The sequence below is a fragment of the Lepisma saccharinum genome, chromosome 10, assembly GCF_977018435.1.
Source record: "Lepisma saccharinum chromosome 10, izLepSacc3.1, whole genome shotgun sequence".
In the NCBI taxonomy this organism is placed as follows: Eukaryota; Metazoa; Arthropoda; class Insecta; order Zygentoma; family Lepismatidae; genus Lepisma; species Lepisma saccharinum.
The window spans coordinates 20100398-20120788 of NC_139238.1; the positions used below are offsets into that span (position 1 = coordinate 20100398).

General features: G+C 35.4%; 1 protein-coding gene across 4 annotated transcripts in view; it reads left to right on the forward strand.

Annotated features, from left to right (window-relative positions):
- mei-P26 (E3 ubiquitin-protein ligase meiotic P26) overlaps positions 1–20391 on the forward strand; it is a 94580-nt gene that overhangs the window by 63496 nt on the left and 10693 nt on the right. For 3 of the 4 annotated variants that reach the window (XM_083129621.1, XM_083129624.1, XM_083129622.1), the window contains 3 exons: positions 6400–6540; positions 13627–13812; positions 18313–18506. In XM_083129621.1, the coding sequence (XP_082985747.1) occupies positions 6400–6540; positions 13627–13812; positions 18313–18506 (521 nt within the window). The remainder of the gene's footprint in view (positions 1–6399; positions 6541–13626; positions 13813–18312; positions 18507–20391) is intronic. The other variant, XM_083129623.1, reaches the window with a different exon arrangement.

Here is a 20391-nt window from a genome sequence, read left to right on the forward strand (position 1 = left end):
TCATCTGGTCATCTGCTTCCTAGAAGGGTGGGGTTTTATCCAGACCAAGCGAGTAGCACCATCGTAACTTCAACCTCATCCCTTCCATCATCCCTCGACCACCCCTGATGATGATTCCAAGATGGAATCGAAAGCTTGGAAGAATTCCTAAAGTGTTTTTTTATCTTGTTGTTTGTGTGCTTTTTAGTGTTTTTAACAAATATGTTGCCAGCACGTGACATAAGAATTTTTTTACTGTCATAATACAATGAACATATTGTTTTGAAATTAGAGTTTGTCGTACCTTTACACGTATACTAACGAACAAAAGAGACAGAACTGAAATATTGTGTGTAGTTTTCAAGAAATTGCACGTTAATTGCTGCCACGTAGTGCTGGGAGATATATATATATTCCATCTGTCCGCTAGAGATTAATAAAGGAATTATCTCCTTGACAATGATCCCTTGCTTGTCGGTGACCTTGGCTCTGACTGTCTCAAGTCCTCTAGCAGGGCTACTACGATCTCCACACTTAACTAACACTGGAATTAACATGAACATGAATAATCATGTTCTGTAGTCATGAAGTGGTTCTGTAGAACCTCAATTTTATATTTTTAGGTCAACCCAGGTGGATGAACTTTAAAAATCCAGGCAAATTTTACAATTTGCTTCAATGGGTTGCTGAAGCATGAATGTATAAGGCAGAATAATGCACATTCAGGTTTCCACTACTAAATTTTTATAATTTTTTTTAAAAAAAAAAGGGTATACTTAAACTCAATATGAACCAAAAAAAAGTTATATTGTAACACACTTCTCATTCTTTTTTTAATGAGACTCCTGTTTGTCTAAAATTTTACATTGGAAATTCATAGCTAAAGAAGAGTAGTTAAAAGAAAATATAAGCACAGTTTTGATACTTTATCAGCATATTTTCTTCAAGTACTCTGTGCTTCATTGATCTGTTTTGCCATACTCGTGTCCACTGAACAGCAGCTTTGACAAATCGGATAATTTGCCAGGAAAGTTTGTTTTTAAGTCTACTGTTTTTTGTTTTTTTTACCTACAGTTTTAAACTATGATCAGAAGTGTCCTGATCAATCCAAGCCTGAACCCTTTGAACGTAAATTTACATGTTGAGTGTCCCTTTTTTTTTTCAGAGCCACTTCCATCACTTCCACCATTAGCTTTTTATAACATCCCATAAATATAAATGAATTGAAAAAAAATATATATCACAATACCAAATTGTACTGGAAGTAACAGAAATGCAGTCTCGTGGCATCACATTAATTTTAAATTTGATGTAGAGCGAATCTACCGTTGTATCAGATATCACATGTTGAGAAATTAGTCTACATTAACTATTGCGGTTGTATCAAGAGATGAAAGACTCCAATGACATTTTTATAAAATATAATGGATTTCCAATATTTAGTATGTAGAAAACTTGTCATGAATGTATGAGTGTGTTGCTCAAATACAAAATGCATCAAAGAATAAGGTTTATGTGCACTACGATCTTCCTTTCTGTATGACTGTAGAAAATTTCTTACATCATGTGCCGGCAACATATTTGTTAAAACACTAAAATAACACACAAACACCACGATAAAAAACACTTCGGAGTTCTTCCAAGCTTTCGACTCCTTCACGGAGTAATCTTCAGGGCTTGTCGAGGAAAGACGGAGTAGATGCGGTTTTCGTTAGTTTGGCATATTCGTGCCAGCTTTTCATATTGATAAATATCCAACCCTTTATATTACGATAAAACTTCCCTCTGCTAAATTTAAATGTCCCAATATTACAAGAAGCAAGCAAGTTGTCTTGAATCAGCTTGAGCCGATAACTGCATTTATCTCTATTGGCTTATACTGGTAGTATTAATATTGGAAAGTATGCATTTGTATTTCATCACTGATGCTGTTGGCTTCTTTTCTGAAGTCCAGGTTCTCACCCGGTTCATAAAATTTACGTAACACTTTTACAAGGTTTCGATATCCTGAAAAATAGATAAAATGCACAATTTTTATTATTTTTGTAATATCTCCTGTGAAATGCTATTAAAGTTAAATTTTTGTAACTTGATATGATAAAGTTCCAGTTTAACCTCAATTATACATTGATCAGGGGTTGTGGTTAAAGAGATTATACTACTGGAAAATGCATAATCTGGGTAAGATATTTTTATCAAATCCAGGAACATAAAATTGTTTGCATTGTATTAACATTTACAAATTCCTCAAACAATTAAAAGTTGGAGCACCAGTATTGGTAAATGCATTTTTATTGCCTCAAACATATTTGAGTTCATTGTAGTTTACCCTGAATATTCTTCACAAGTCACAAACTCGAATGAAGATTTGGACTTTGACTTATGATCCTCCCCCCAGCCCCCAACACGACAAGAACATATAAAGAACTTGTTGGATTATATTTCTAGCTTGATTATCCTTCTTTTCTATTACATATACTTCCCACATTACAACCCATACAGGAGAATGTGAGTATAGCAATATCTTTTTTTTTTCACAACTTTGCATTCTGAAAGGGGTGGGTTGGATGCCTGCAAAACAAAAAGGTAATGAGGAGGCCATTTGTGAGAAAACAAAACTTCTGCGGAGTTTATTTTTGATACTTGAACATGGAATCAATATTTTTGTTTTGATTTTTCTTGCTGTGCACATTTTATTTTTATTCATTTAAAAAAAAATGTTTAGTAGCTCTTTAAAAATGGAATACTTTTTATTCTTCATGCTGTAGAAAATTACAGTGGTGCATTTTTTTATTTTTTGATAAGTTGTGGCAAGATTTTATTTCATTTTTCATGTGAATTTGGATTTGTCCTTGGAATGGACATTTTTATTTTGTTCAATAATTGAAAATTTCTAAATCTAATCGGGGATTCTTTTCACAATAATGTACACAAAATGTCCTATTTTTGTATTGAGTTTTAGATTTTCCACAAATAAGTGTGTGTGTGTGGGGAAATAGCTTATGTCACACAGAGGCTGTACTATAACTTGCTGAAAAGTTCAACCGGGGTTTATACTTGGTATTCTGTGCTAATGTCCTACTACTGACCTACCATGCTACCCTCTGGCCTCCCCAGAATTTCTGCAACAGGCTTTTCTGGAACTCTACGATTGAGTTGTAATTTTCACACAACTTTTCAAAAGTTACAGTACATTTGTTATGTTTCATAAGCAATTTCATGTCGCTAGTTCCATTGGTTCACTCAATTGCAGGGAGATGGTATTAGTGTTTCCATGTCCAAGGGTGTACACAAGACAAGTTGCTAGGGACATCTATAGCATCTTGGAGCTATATGCTAAGAGCACTAAACCTGACCTGCCCAACCTATTTCTTCTGTTAGATGCCTACATTAGTAGGTTAGGCAGGTCAGGCCAGGCTTTGTGTTGTTTTATATATCCAAGCTGCTACAGCTGACGCTACCTGCTCGTGTTCACAAGCCACAAGAAGTTGCAATATACCTGTGTGTGGAGACCAAGTTTCACTTGGTAACACAGTTGGATAAATTCTTGTTGTGCAAATAGAGCTGTTTTTAAATGTGAAATTTATTTATCCACCAACTAACTATTGTACATAATTCACATGTTTTTGTGTAAACCTACACAGTTCAACTTGTACATCCACCAGATACTCCCTTTAGTGGATTCTTCTCGGCTGTAAAACAAATTTATCCATATTTCCCGCAGACTTTTTTTTTTACATATTCTCATGGACTAAGAATTTGTGGTGTGGTTTGAAAAATGAGGAAGTGTAAGTGTCAACGCAGGTTGGAATGTATAGCGTGGTGTGAGGGCAAGATGTGGTAAGGATGTTAACTTAGAGAGATGAATGGTTGAAGTTTTAGGAGGGAAGGAGAAGACGAGAGTGAAAGAGTTCGATTTGAGACAGAAACGAGAAAGTATCGAGAAGAGGAGAAAGTCCTCCCAAAACCCTGGTAAATCATAGCCAACCTAGCACCTAAACTTGTCTGTTGGTGGTTGTATTAGGTATTATTATTATGGTAATAAATGGGTGTTTTTGTGCATAAATTCATCGGTGTTGATTCATTTTACTTAAGAATAAATGGCTACCGAACACATCCACATTGAATGAATGCAATTTATCTCTCGCAACCCTGCCTAATTTTAGGAAAGTTATGTAGTAGAGATGTGGGGCTGTATTTTCTGGTTGAATTCAAGGAGATTATTCTTAGCGTGTGTCAGACTTCATCTATCCATGGTCTAATCCTATCGGCCAATTTATAGAAAGTCAAGGTAGAAAAATTAACTTTGGGACAGAACAGCACTTTGGCAACTTTTCATTGGTATGGTCGGCACGAGTCTCATTGAAACTGTATTCTTTGCTTTCACTTTCGAGACCAAGAGTCCACTCCTGTTGCTTTGCAGCACAATTAATCTTTGTATGCTGGCTCTTGTCTCTTGGAATTTGCTACTTGTGCAGATTCTTTCAAGTATTTGCAAAATAAGTTCCTGTTATGATATGCTTATGAAGGGTAGTAACAAAAAGTTTACTTTTTTCTACTAACAGTGCTTCCTCATGGATAATATGCATATGCTTGTTTCTTTTCGAGCTTTTAAACTTTTACTTGCTCACTCTGTGTGTATTGTGTCGTCTGAATATGGGTCTTTTGTCCTCTGTCTTGCTAATGTGTTAAGACTGCCATTTTCAGGATTAAATGAGTTGGGAAGGGGTCATGAAGGTGAAAAGGTTATTATTATTATTATTATTATTGTTAAAGCTTTACATTCGTGTTTATTTATGTTGACAATTTTAATGCATAGCCGACGAACCAGATTTATTTTTTATTTACTGTGTTACAATTTACGGGCCTGGACTAATGAAGAAAAGCACATGGCAAAAAGTGAACATAATTCTTTTGTATAAAGGGTCCCCACTCACCTGGAAATGCCAGAAAAAAGCTGGAAATGTTCACAAATTTTGAAAATGTACATTCATAAATCTGAAAAAGTCTGGTAATATCTTATTTATTTCTGAAAGAGATGAGGATTTGGGAATGAAAATAAATTCTATTTTTTCTTGAAGGAAATTGTTCTACATAAAAGTGCTTGAGTTCAATATTGTTTATTCATTTTGAACCTTAGTAAACTTTATTCTCTTGAATGGCAAGTTTAGTTTAACACAAAACTTATTTATTTGCATGTTAAAACACCACAGAATGATCTGGAAATGTATTTTATAATTGCCTGGAAAAGTTGGGAAATTTATTTTTTCAAGATGAGTGGGCATACTGTATAAAAAACTCCTTGCCTGTATATTATGTGCATTACAAAGCTTTTATAAACTGATCGAATATATTGAAAGAAATTTAAAGTACATGATTTTTTATGAAAGGAAAATATGTAGTAAAATCCATCTTGTACTCATTACACCATCCGTTGTGTTACTTGAAATATTTCAGTGAATGGTTGAATTGTAGTAACTTTTTGAGGCATTCCCTCCTTCAAGAGTTAAAAAATTTTGTAACCATAAGAAAGGAATGCAGCATCATCCCCACCTACAAATAAAGGGTGCGGCAATGAATTGGATGATTCTAAATACTCCACAATTTAGACAAAATAATGCATAATACAAACAAAACAAAACAAAATGAACTAATTTATTGACTGAAGAAGAAATAACCAAAAGCAAATACAGTCCTTACACTGTGATTATTTTGAAAATAACTTTACTACGATGACCTCCATTTCGTTCGCTGTTACACTGTCAGTAAGGTAGGAATTTGAGCCACCTATTCCCGGATCTGAACTTTAAGTTCATTGAGTGTGTGTGAGGTTTGGTAGGAGAACTTTACCTAAGAAAATAATCACATGCAGACATATCTGGTGGCAGACCAAGGAATATCTCCATTGTATTTGTAATATGCTTTTACAGCAAATGCATGCTGTGCCCCGTCATACGACTTCATCATAACTAAATGGTAAAGCAAGCTCTGCAAAATGGCTGTATTCATGTGTAACCTAAGGTGCAACAACTCGCTATATCCAGTGTTTCAAAATTGCACAATTCATTGCTGCACCCTATATTACTCTTAACCATTAATATTGACACCTTACTCTTGATATTTGTCAAATTTCTATTGCATATCCCTTTAGCAGAGGAGTTTTATAAGCAAGTCCCCTTTATTGGAGCAAGCCACAGGTTATTATTGGTAACATTATTTGCCAAGGACCACTGGTCAAAACCCCATTCCATATCTGTGTTGATCTTTATTTCAGAACTTGCACACTGAAGTGGTCAAGATTGAATAAATTAAAATGTTGCTGATCTTCCTCCCCCCCCCCCAAAGAAAAAAATAAAAGTTGGACTGAAACCCCTCAAGAATGAAAAATATCTGGAAATTAATTTCTATTATTTATTGCAGGCCAGGTAGTTTTAAATGGGCAAGTGGTTCCAGGAGTTACATTGGATAACCTGCCCGGGCCTGGAAGCGTGCCAAGCCCCACCCCCACTCCTCCACCACCACAAACACCTTTGCCCCACACACTTGGAGCTCTGCTAAATGGTTAGTATTAAATGTATATTGTGTGATGAATAATTATTGTGCATGTGTGTCTGTGCGCTGCAGAAATCATGACTAGATACCTTGATATTTTTTTTTCAATCTCAGTAATATCAAAAAAGTTCCAGGCGTCCCAAAATAAAACTAATACAGTATATAAATGCTAATTTAAGTATCTAAAATTAATTTTTCCCATAGTCTAATGAATAACTTGCATTAAAAAAATAGAAACAATTACAGGGCTTGAAATTCACTGTAAAATTATCCTTTAAAAAAATCATGCCATAATTATTTCAACTCTTAACACATCTTTTCTAACAGATATGGAATACATGTTAGGGCCGTTGTTAAATGCCAAATACCGTATTTACACGTGTGTAGTGCGCGTGCGTGTATAATGCGCACTCTGGTTTTGGATGGGTAAAAGTGACAAAAAATTATATCTCGTATATAATGAGCAGTACAATTCAGTTTCAAGAAATGGCTTTCTTAGTTGTAGATCGTAAAGCTGTTGCTATGCTGATCAAGAGTGAATGATGTCATACCTATTCAATTGCTCATTCCTTCTTTTTGAAAATATATACTTTTTCTTTCCGTGACTTACATAACATTTATACGAAGCACATTCAGAACCTTCCAAATAGCAGTTAGCAGCACAAAATTTATTCCATTAAGGAATTTACCGCTCCATGTATGTGATGATATTTGGCCAGTAATACATTTTAATTTTTTTTTATCTTTTTCCTTATGTTTTCTTTCATCCAAAGTACCATAAAAAATCAGAACGTTTCTTCATTTTTTGATGAACTCATTTCAACCGCATTTCACATTAGTGTCGTTATCTTGTATGGAATACTGTTTCCATATTCAGAAACTGCAGGATTCAAGCTTTACAACGATATATAATATGATAGGGTTCCGTAAACATGAAAAATCAATGCAAGTGTCCGAAAATCATGGAATGACCCAGTACGGTTTTATGTTGGCTGTCTGAATTATTCCGTGCATAATACGCACCACAGTTTTTGGGGGCAAAAATTTTGGAAAAAAGTGCGCATTATACATGAGTAAATACGGTAATTACCCCTAACCGATATTCTACCACTCTTGATATTAAATAGTAAGCATTCGACCAAATTGTTGTTTCATCTTCTTAATGAAGCAACATAGACATGCAGCTGCAATCTGGGATTTGTACAGGAAAATAAACTTAATATTCAGTTCATATAAAACCAGGTAATGCGAGTAATGCCTTTATGTACATAAAAATTAATGACAAAATGACAGAATCGTGCTATATTTATAGAAATAATGGATTGATAACAATTTTGTAAATTTTACTGATAAATTGATATGCTTACATTAACTGTTTCTGGTAGAATACCATTAAATCCCTCCCATCCCAACTGGCTGCTAACAAACACACAATGCACATTTTTTTAATGTGTGGTGGAGGTGGTTTTGAGCTTTTTTCACTGTGTTCCACATACTGGAATTTTTTTTAAAAAAAATAATTATTTGCTTAACTTTTGTAACACTGTAATTCTAATTCATGCTAGAGACAAAGTGTTATAATCTTGAGACAGGTACAATAGTTTTTAAATATTGGTTGAAACAACAAGTTTTAAGGAAAAATGTCCAATCACTTGGAGTAAATTGTGGTATCAGGGCAAAATAATAATAATAATAAAAATCAAGACTCCTACTCATTAGTATTCTTACAACATGCAACCAGCCCCTTTCCATCAACCCCATCACCCAATGTTTGTGACCTTGTATAGATAAGTAGTAGGGAATGATAAATTACATGATGTAATCATCAAGCAAATTACTTCCCAAGCACTTTCTGTTTTGTTGCTTACATGCAACAACAAAAAAACTTCCCAACTTCCATGGCTAGTGTACAGTCTTGCTGCGACTTTGTTACATTGTAACCTGTATCTTTTGCACAGACTTCTGATGCTATGCCTTTCTTCCCTGTCCCATTAATATGGACCGTTGGTTGCAGCCTAGTTGCCACCACTTAAAGAGTCTGAACTTAAATTCCTTACAAAACTATGAAGGAAATGACAGTTGTTCTCAGCTAAGCTCATAATAAGCTGTATTTTAACTCATGATCTGTCACGGGTGCCACCCTGTAATCAAGGGATCCTGTCTTCGATACCCGGTCGAAGTTCCGATCCCACTTTAAACTTTTAAACTGTAGATCCACTTTCAATTTTAATGAAATGCCATTTTAACAGTATGGTGCTCTCTAGCTGACTTTAGAGTGTCATGAGTGATCACATTCGAATGAGATGACGTAAACGGGAGTATGAGAGAGAGAATTGTTGTGGGAGGAATGTTGTCAGAGTGAGTGCAGAGCTCACCAGCGACCTATTATGTTACATTTTTTTTTATTTAGATTTTTGCGTTAGTCAATAAGTCTGTCATTTCTAGTCATTATTCGTACCTACATGTTTTTGTGTTAATAGACAATACAAAAAGGGTCGAAGTGATTTTATATTATATCATATTTGTGGAGCACAGATGGAACTGCCCTATAGTTCTTCGGGGCAGCTTTGATGAACATTCAGTTTTTGTTAGCCATGAGAGCTGCTGTTTGAAACCAAATAAACATTTCAAAACAAAAAATGCAATATAGAAGGGAAATAGTAAACAGATCACTAGAAATACAAAAAATAATATTTAAAAATGAAGTGAAATGTGCCTTAAAAGCAAGGGTGAGCACCGTGCCAACTATGTAACTCAAACGAGCGTGACCGATCATGGGTTAAGTGAATTTGAAAGTGGAAAATGTAAGTTACCCTTCCATTTATTTTGATGCACACATGCATGTCATCACCACGCAAGACAGGCAAAGTTTCACAGCCTGTAAGAACACAAAAACAAACTTTTCTTTGTGATGTTTTACTTGTCAAGTCTCATTTCAGTGCTCTTGTATGTATGCAACCATGGTCGCATTAAGCACTGGTCCAGAGATCAATTTTATTACTTTACTATTAATTTCTATTCCATTTTATTTAGTGGAAGGAACCTTTTGGCCTGGACTTTTTAAATTATGTAAAGTCTTCGTATTTGGAAAGTGAGAGATGCAGTAGTAAATAAATACATGACCTTAGTACTCACTTCCATGAATCTGTTTTTCATAGTTCCATTAATTTCGGTGGCCACTGCCACCATCCTCGTTTAGACTTCCAACAACTTTAGTGCAACAAGTTCCAACAAGGATCCTGGCAGTGGCCACCGAAATTAATAAAACAATTGAAAACAGTTATTCAAGATTAGGCACACACAGGAGATGAACTAGAAAACAGCTTCGTGGAAAAAAAAGAGTACTAAGGTTCTATGTATTTATGTAAACCCTTCTTGGTAGATACTTTTCATTCCGCATGAACCTTGTGCAGTCATGACTAAAGAATGATTATTCTGGGTTGCTTACAAAAAAATATTTCAATAGTTTGTGACACAAGGGGAAAGAAACTGTGGTACAACAACACATTGAGGGCTAAGATTTGCCAGGCAGCTTTTTGTTGGATATCGTCAGTACATTGTGTCCCCTCACTGCCGGTAACTGGGTTTCTAGACAGGAGCAATTTCAAGCAGCTCCGAATTGACAGGTCAACAGTGAAATTTTTGGATTTCCCACCAAGAATTAAACTCGCAATGCTTAAACCCAAGGCAAGAACACTAGCCACTCAGTTATTTGGGTGTTCTGTTCTGGGCCTAGCATGTACCGTACAGCTACAGACACTTGACATGGCCATTGACTCTCAGTGGAATTGTTATAACCCAGAAATGGCCATGACTGTACATTATAATTAGGGCCAATACTGCTAGGGATACTCTCACTGATACCAATACTTGGAAATCATTACGGTACTAGGAGTGTACAGGATCCCGAAAAGTCGATACCGGGATGAGGGTAAAAATTTCCCAACTATTTTTGGGAACTTGCAAATTTTTCCCATCTCAAACTTCACAGTTTAAATTGGTGATTAACATCCAACCAGTACCAGTGGTGTTGATTCAAACCTAATTATGATTTATTCTGTGTGTACTGTTTCATGAAAATCAGGGTTGGCAATTTTTTTTTCTTAAAGAAACTAAAGTAATTTTTGTTTTAAACAATTTTAAATGTTTTAAACAAGAACCGAAAAAAACATGTTTTAAACAAATAAACCTTTAATACATAATTCCAAGAAGACTTATTTTCTAGGAATAATGATTAATAAGAAATCCGTGAATTATCCAAGGAAGTACTTTGTTCTTATTATGAGGTAAATGCTTGACTAACTTCTTAAAATACCTATGTATGTTATTCATGATGCGAGTTGTGTGAATTACTCACAATTATAATAAAAATATATTAATAACTTACATTTTGCGAGTATCTATGTTGCTTCTGCAACGTTTCGGGATGCAAATGCTCCCTTCTTCAGGCTGTTCACTTTTAGGTTATACATAATTCATAACTGCGGCGACCTCTTATTAGGTATAGGATATGGGATTGGTTAAGTGTGTGTGGTTAAAAACATTAAAAACCTAACACCCATAACAGGTGCACGTCATATTACTACGCTGTTTTCCTGATTAAAAACTGCTCCTTGAAACGTTAAAACTTTAAAACTAAATAGCCACGGCCCGCGTGTGCTGCAATTGCAATAACATTTCAAGGAGCAGTTTTTAATCAGGAAAACAGCATAGTAATATGACGTGCACCTGTTATGGGTGTTAGGTTTTTAATGTTTTTAACCACACACACTTAACCAATCCCATATCCTATACCTAATAAGAGGTCGACGCGGTTATGAATTGTGTATAACCTAAAAGTGAACAGCCTGAAGAAGGGAGCAGTTGCGTCCCGAAACGTCGTAGAAGCAACATAGATACTTGCAAAATGTAAGTTATTAATATATTTTTACCTATGTATGTTAGTCTTAAATATCGCGTGTAGGCTGTTCGAGAAGCTTCCAACTAATTCACAGTTGCCAGGCCCTACTCAGTCCACATGGTAGCTAATGTTTTTTTTTAAATACATTTTATCGTGAATGCAAATAAATATTGACAATTGACATTAACAACTATGTGCAGTATGTTAAGTGAGGAACAAAACTGTTTCATCCATATAGTATTCAATTTTAAAAAAAATGTTTTAAACCCTTGAAAAAAAATAGACAGGTGTTTTAAACGTGACCCATGGGTATTCATCAAGATATGTTTATTTGTTAATTGAATATACATTTTCAGCCTCTGAACAGATTTCTATGCACACTAAACAAAATGACACGGATTGAATGAAAAGGCTAAGTTACAAAACACGCAAATAACCAAAACTATCAAGCATGAAGTATCAAAATGTGTTTTAAACAAGTCTGAAAAAAAAACATGTTTCAAATACTTTATTTTAAACATTTGTGAAAAAAGGCCATGTGTTTTAAACGTTTAAAACGACTTGTCTAAAACATTTGTTTTAAACGTGCCAACCCTGATGAAAATGCATGACACTGATTGATGCAGTTGATTTCAGGCTTGTTCATTAAATGTCACTTGCATTCTTGTTGTTGCAGTACTGTAGTTGAATATTTCCTTGTGCAGTATACAGTTCTTTTCCATTTGGTTTGTTTGTGTGCAGTAGTCATATTATTTTTTAAAAGATTGTCTCATAACCTCTTTGTGTTTTTTCTGTTTGTCTGTTTTTTAATTGTGATCGTGTACTTTTAAAGCACTTGGTGCCAGTTGATGTGCTTGAACTGTGTGGAGGATGTTGTAAGATTGATTGACTGTCCAGTGGAGCATACTAATACACTTGTAATTAACTCTTGATAAACTTACTTTTCATTTTTCCACATAAATTTCAGTAGAGACAGGTGGCGAAATCGATCGCAAAAGAAATTTACGCGGAAAAATGAAAATTAAGTTTATCAGAGTTAATTACCTATCTCCGCGTAACTGCCAAACAGATATCTTTAGATACAATGTAATACACTTGTGTAAAATATTACTGTTGATACCTTGATATGTTGGAATATACTTGATTCTGCTTCTTCATTTCTTTTCTCCGTTAAATTGTTGATTAATGCTGTGATTAGCAATTCTGATGGTTCCACCAGTGTTCTAATATGTAATTGTCAACAAGCATTTGCGATCTCAATAGAGTTCTATTTCGGATGGGTAAATATTACAATTTGCTAGGAAAAATGGTAAAGGAGTGTAGGAAAGTTAATTTTTTAACTTAACATGTAGTCCAAACTATGTGTGAATTTTACGCTGTTGGAGTAAGTGGGATGTGTAGAATGCAGTTCTTACCATAAAATCACACTATATCTGAAGTGTCGTGTGTTAACTATTTTTTATGGAAACCATTCTAATCTTTTATCTGGAGTGTATGTATATATTTTTTAAAAAAATTGGGATAATGGTCTTGAATTTTAACCTTCCAAGTGCCTTCTATATCTTTTTCATTCTTGTGTACCTTGATTAAAATGACACCATCTTCCTGAAACGGTTGCTCAGGTACATCCAAATATGGCACAATGAATTAAGGGTTAAGTTGTTCACTGAATATCATCCATTGCAGACTCATGCAATGTTAAGGATGGGACGATATGAAATTTTGGCCGATACCGATAAATTACCGATATAAAATATACTGATACCGATATTCTATCGATCCGATATAAAATTCCAAATGGTCCTTGAAGAACCTGAATGGTTCATTGACCTCTTTAATAAAAATGTGTTTAGATGTGACTGCAGTGCAAAAGAAGTTGCATATTTAGACATTTACTTTTTTAAAAAAGTATGTCGTAGAAATTGTCCATAAAAATTATAACAAAAGGGAAGAATTTTGCACTAAATTATAAGATATTTATCAGATCGGTAAAATTACCGATCCACTGATATGCCCATATAGGCCAATACCGATAGAGTACCGATTAATCTGTCCCATCCCTATGCATAGTACAAATTGTAATTTGCAGTTCTCTATGGATTATTGTTTAATTGTTAAGTTTCTTTCAGTTGTTGGTGTTTTAAGTGTAATTATTTATCGGATTTAATGTTCAGGAGATATTATTTCTTGTACAGACTTTGCTACCAATCCATTGAACGGTGCTCCACCAAACAATAACATTGGGATAGGAAGAGGGCCATCACCAAGCATGGATTCTGGAACAAGTCCATTGCTGCCAAACACTCATCAAACTATGGCATTAAATGGAGGTGGTTTTCAAGCCATATCTTCATCAAACTCAGCTATAATGCCACAAACAGGTATGTAAAGTATTACTTAGCATATCCACTTAATCAATGCCACTGAACATGGTTATTCTATGCCAGCATTTCCAACCTGTAGTCCATCATTGTAGATTTTTTTTCTTTTTATTTAGATATTAGGGATGGACTGATACCGATTGAGTACAAAAAAAAATAAAAAAATATATGGTGATAATAACTGGTATTCTACATATCCGATATGTAGAGCCACATATTTATGGTAAATAAAAGATCAAGATTTTGGGCATAGTTTGGGATCAAAAGCAGTATATGAAATGGCATATTGGTGTTAAAATGGTGAATAAAACCTAAATTTGATGTAAAAACTATACTTGTAACTCAAAATGAACATTTTACTTCTAGTAGCACATTTATATACAGTAAAACTTCTCATTAATGGACAGGCCTGGGGGGAAAATAAATGTCCGTTATTAAGAAAGAAGTGTAGGATGTTACACAATACGTACTTTACGAACATAATGGTTTTTTTTTTCCTACATTCAAGGAACAAAATACTGTACTACATACGGTGAATTTAAATTTACTAAAGTTTGCGTTTCTGCGACATCATAGCAGAAGTGACGCACACTTCTCAAGATAACCACAAGGAATACTCTCTACTGTCTGCACTTTTGAAAAGAAATACGTATGGTGTAACATGAAACAATGTGCACTAGTTCGAAATACTGGGCATTGTTGTGTCAAATTCCAGGAATTGCGACTGTTTTCTTTCAGGTTGTCCATTATTAAGAAGTTTTAATTGCGTTGGGGAGGTAGTTTTCAGTGTCTGCATCCTTTTTTGAGAAGGAATATTGCCATTAAACCCCATGTATTTCTGATGGGAAATTTAAAAATGTCCGTAATTCAGAGGTGTCCGTTAGGAGAAGTTTTACTGTAGTTATCAAGATTGAATGTAAAATGCGGGAATATGTAGAATCCGGGAACGTAAAATCAAAGGTCTGCTGTATCAAGTTTATTCCTGTGTAAAAGAGTCCCCCTACCAATATGAATTTGCAACTTACAAGAATCGTTGCTGCACTTCTTTTGTTTTTCTTGTTTACAGGACTGAATAACAGGGTGACTGCCAGTCTGGAAAAGTCAGGAAATTTACTCTGATTCTGGAAAGGTCAATAGTTTTGAATTGATGCATTAAAAGTAGGTTTTGGAAGAAAGAGAAAAAAAGAGGGCAAGAAAGATATTTTAAATTTGTTGTGAACAAACTATCCTTCAATTTGATATACTTTTACCTGCAGTTTGTGTATGGAATACTCTAGGAAAATGGCCCATGTTTTGAACAACTGTGTACTTTCATGTGGAAATCTACTTCAATGTTTCTATTCAAATTTACCACTTCCTTGTTGCAATTTTTGGGTTGTGTTTAGTGAATATTTGCATTAATACATGTATTACTGAATTTAACTATAATTATGTATTGTATTTATTCTGTAATAGTTATAATTTGTTATGTAAAAGAATGTTTGTTAACCACTAGTCAGTATTTGTTAAGTATTAAATCTGACTACTGATACTCCTCTCCAACAGCCAGTTTCTGTTCAGTTTTCCTTCTTGTCATTACTTTTACAAGTGAACTTCTTAAAAACTTGATTGTGTGGGATCTAAGTGTGGTATTTAGCTAAGATATAGGGATCTTGTTACGCCAATGTTTAAATACATGAATTGCCCTAATGACTTGGTCTGAAAAGTTGTGGATCTTGGTCTGGAAAAGTTAGGGAATTTTGATTTTACTAAATTGTAGACACCTTGAAACAAATCCGACAAACAAAGACAATTAAATAAGACGTTACTACTCATTTTTCAGCAGTCAGAGCATGTTGTGTCAGTAAGCTTTTCAATTATATTGAAATTTTCTTCTTTTAAAACAAATGGCAAAACTGAAGTAATACAGTTTAGACTGCTTTATATGTAACTTGTATCTGAGTAATTCTGTTTTATACATAAATTACTGTAGGTCCGGCAAATGTAATTTTAAAACTTGTTAATTAAACGTCATTTGTACGTAATGTATTTATATGTAATTCGGTGTTATACGTACTAATATTCATAAAATACAGTTGATTTGTATGTAACAAAGCTACAACAATGTGACAGAAGTATACAACTTGTTGCAAAAACAAAAAGGTGAGTTTCAAATACGAAACAGGATCAACGGTGTCGGAGAGAAGGCCAGAGGCAAGGAGAGGTGGCATGAAATCAAGAGAGAGATTTGTCGCAGCTGTTGAGAATATGAGAGGCATTTTCTTTTGTACGTAATTGAGATATGAAAGTACACACGTTAGAAAGATGTCGATAGCAGTGTTCCATAATAAAAACAGAACAGCGGTTCCCTCAGTGAAAGATTTCAGTTGCTACTGGTCGGCCATGGAGAACAGAAACAGGAAAAGTTACATGCTTAACCAGAAAGTAAAATTCATAGGGGAAGTGGATGCTAATCTACATAAAACTGAAATAGCTGGAGATTTAGGCATCGCTTACATCACATTTTGTACAGTCATTAGTAAACAAAATGCTATTTTAGTGAATTTTTAAAATTGGGTAGTACGAGGGCTGCTGGAAAAGTTTCTGCAAACTACCACCAACAGTGGCACTAGGGTTCCGCTATTATAAAAATCGGAAGAATATACCTTTTTTATGTTTAATTATCTTTGATTGTTTGTTTAAGCCTATTCGTGTAGTTTGAAGAAGTAGTTTCGTGAGAGAAATGGAAATTTCTCGTGAACACTCTTGGGCAATGATTTTTTATGATTTCAAATGTAGTTTAATACCGAAACAATGCATCGAGCAACTTCGTTTGACTTTTGGGGATGAAGCACCATCCAATAGGACTGTGTACAATTGGCTTTCTGAATTCCAGCGTGGTCGCACATTTCTCAGTGATGAATTTCATGAAGGTCTTCCATTCACGTCTGTTGTTGCGAGTAATGTTGATGCTGTGAGTGCAATGATTGAGAGAGATTGGCATGTGACATACCATGAGATTCAGGCATCCTTGAATATTGACATGAAAGCAATACATACGATTTTGTATGGTCATCCGAACGTTCGGAAACTTTCAAGCCGTTATCCCACACAACTTGACCGAAGCTCAAAAACAGGCTCATGTAAATTGGTGTAAAGAACTGCTCAAAAAATTCAATCAAGGCAAGTCAAATTTGGTGTACTACATCGTTACAGGGATCTATTCATACGAACACGAAACTAAGCAGCAATCCACTGTTTGGGTGTTTCAAAGTGAGCCGAAACCAACAAAAGTTGTTCATTCGAGGAGTGCTGCTAAGCAAATGATTGTTTGTTTCTTCGGTTATACCGGACATGTGGCAACAATAGCTGTAGAAGATCGAAGGACTGTAAATGCTGAGTGGTATACAACAATTTGATTGCCAGAGGTCATCAATGAATTGCGTAAAACAAACCCAAATTGTCGCGTAATTCTTCACCACCACAACACCAGTTGGCACTCAGCACACCAAACTGTTGATTTTTTGTCCAGTAAAATACTCATTGCCCGTACTCACCTGGTTTATCACCTAATGACTTCTTTTTGTTCCCACACATGAAAAATAAGATGCATGGTGAGCTATTTGTGTCGCCTGAAGCAGCTGTTGACTCATTCCGAACAGTGGTTTCTGAGGTATCAGCTTCAGAGTGGAAAATATGCTTTCAAAATTGGTTTGAGCATATGCAAAAATATATCGATCTTAAGGGTGAATACTTTGAAAAACAATAAAGCCATTTCCAGAATTTTACGTCATTTTTCATTTTGATTGCAGAAACTTTTCCAGCAGCCCTCGTAAATCAACAAAATGCAGCTGTCAACAAGAGGAAAGATATGCAGATTTGGAAAAAGAGTTTCTTACCTGTATTTGAGTTAGATTCGTTAATTTACCACTTCATGACATAAATAACCTGTATTACGTATATCTTGCTCCTCAAAATTAGATGTAATTACAGTATTTTAATAAATGTAAAGTGCTCCCCTGTGCTTACCGTATAGGGGATGTGGGGGTAACACCCTATACTTCCTTGATCCGGTTGTGAGTGGAGGTGATGTGATCAGCATCATGCCCCTGACTGCCTTTACCCCCCAGGGTTCCCCCCAGGTGCCCATGTTATTCGACGCTGGGTGGATGCTGGGCCCGCTTCCAACGTTAGAAAAATTCCCAGATGACATGGTATCTAAATCTAATTTGTAATTCTCAGTTATATGTATTATTTTCTCTTCACCTTGACATACATATAACTCAGGTTCAACTATATTTCATTAAAATATAATTGCTGTAACTTTATTTTCCTCTGTTGCATGGTGTAGATTATTTTTTACCATTTGAAATGTATCAGCCGTGACTTAAATGTCCAGTGAGAGTTACCAGATAGACCAGCGCATGGCTGGTGCTCATGAATACGGTCCTCCATATTTGATTGAAACTTACATGTTTTTAAAATTTTGGTAAGTGTAAAACATTTCATTTCCTGTTTCAGGTTTGAATTCAACTGGTCCGCATGGTGCATTCCCTCAGCCTCGCTCGGCTTCCACCAAGCTCACCCCTATGCAGATCCGCTGCAAATTCGGTCAACTTGGTCCAAGCAAGGGTCAGTTTAATTCACCACATGGATTTTGTTTGGGAACAGAAGAGGATATTATTGTGGCTGATACTAATAATCATAGGATACAGGTAATATTTTTTAGAACTTGAACATTTTTAGGTCATAAAAAAAAGTTAAAATGCAGGAAAATGTAAAATTGGGAATATTCCATAACTAGAGACCAGTGGCGAAGCGTGACATTTTTATGTAGTCATCGCAAGATTTGCCAAACGTCAGGGTCAATCTTTCAACGGAGAGGGGGGTGGGGGCACAATATTTCTCTGCGATAAACTCCAAGGTCACTACCAATTAAATGTAAAAGCTCATACCACAGACCTTACGACTACAAAAGACACATAATTCTATCCCAAACGACGAGAATTATTAAATATGATGGAAACTGAAATGCAAACACCTTAATTGTCACGTTTAAAGGTAAGAAGAACCTTTATGGTTCGCCGCCAATTGTTGTTTTGATAATGAAAAGCAAATTCATATCGTTCAATGTGTGTGGAAATAGCAGACATTCAAGTGATGTGCCCAGGATTTTCGAAGAGGGGGGGGGGGGTTACATGTACTTTGTAGTAGTCATTCCTGAAGTCCTCATTTTACCATCTTTTCCTGCCTTTTCTTTCTTCTTGTTTTTTTTTTTTTTTTTTCAAAGAATATTGAGCCCAAGCAGAATTATGATCCTCACCACCCCACCTTGAGCACACCACTGGACACTCGGAAGAATCTTGATGACTTCAGACAAACTATGCCGTCCGAAAAAAGGGCCTGTTATGACCCAGACCTTAAAGAGTAGGGAAAGTACAAGTCGTTGGACCTGTCTGCCTGTTCGGAAGCATTCAGCTGTTCTCGGCACCGGCAGAGACCAGAGAGATTCGCACCATTCTGCGATGAGCTGGGCCGACGAACACCATTGCCTTCAATAGGAAACTTGGCGTGAGGGGTAGTACTGGGGCCTCATTTCGATGCGCTAAGATTAGCGAATCTCTTGGATGTTTCATGCTGTTGCTTGGCTTATTTCGCACAAATATGCAAGTATTCTGACTTATGCAGGCAAAAAGGCTCTAAAATATACCAAATAGGCAGGAAATAACTTGCTATTAAATAAAATACATCTTTAAATCATGTTCTATTTAGTTAGGACAACATACCTAAGCAGACATGTGTATTTACACATCATATAACTGAATTGAATCCGAAGAAAATGATAAGGGCTTGACATTCTGATAAGAGCATCTCTCTCAACACACAACGGTCCTTGGCAGTCATTAAGAAATATAGTAGTCATTAGTAGTATTGATAGTCTACTTTCCAGTTTTGTCTTCCATACAATGATGCATCTACTGGCATTATTGCTGCACTTTTAAACACCACTACAGTATTGTTCATCTCTTAAGAATCATTCCTTTGTCTTTTGACAGCTGAAAGTCTCGACTACCGGCAAGAAGCCATTTACATTTTTCTCGTACAGCCTATAACACCTGGGGTGGAATTTTCACGATATGGAGTGAAATTATAATGCATTCAGAAAATATTGGCTACTGCTTATTTGAATTGTTTTAGAGCAATGCAAAGCCATTTCTGAAAATCAGGTAAATAGGTATTTGTAGGCACAAGACTTTGGTCTACAAACCCCTAATACCCCCAACGACTTCTATTATTAAGTCATTTTCATGACATCTGTAACAATAAAGAATAGGCATTTTGCCTAACATACGATCTGTATTTATAACATATGGCTTTATGGGAACCATGTGTGTTGAATGTATAATGTGGGAAAATTTAAAATCCAGGAACATGTAACCAGAGTTACACTGTGTTAATGAATGAATAAGGAAAGAAAATTGGGTGCATTGCCTCTTTATGTAAAACCCTTACCGTCCGTAAAGTTAAAAAGGGATTGCAATGTTGTAAAGAGACTTGCAGAGTATATACACAACTTCATCAGAAACAGTGTAAGAGGCC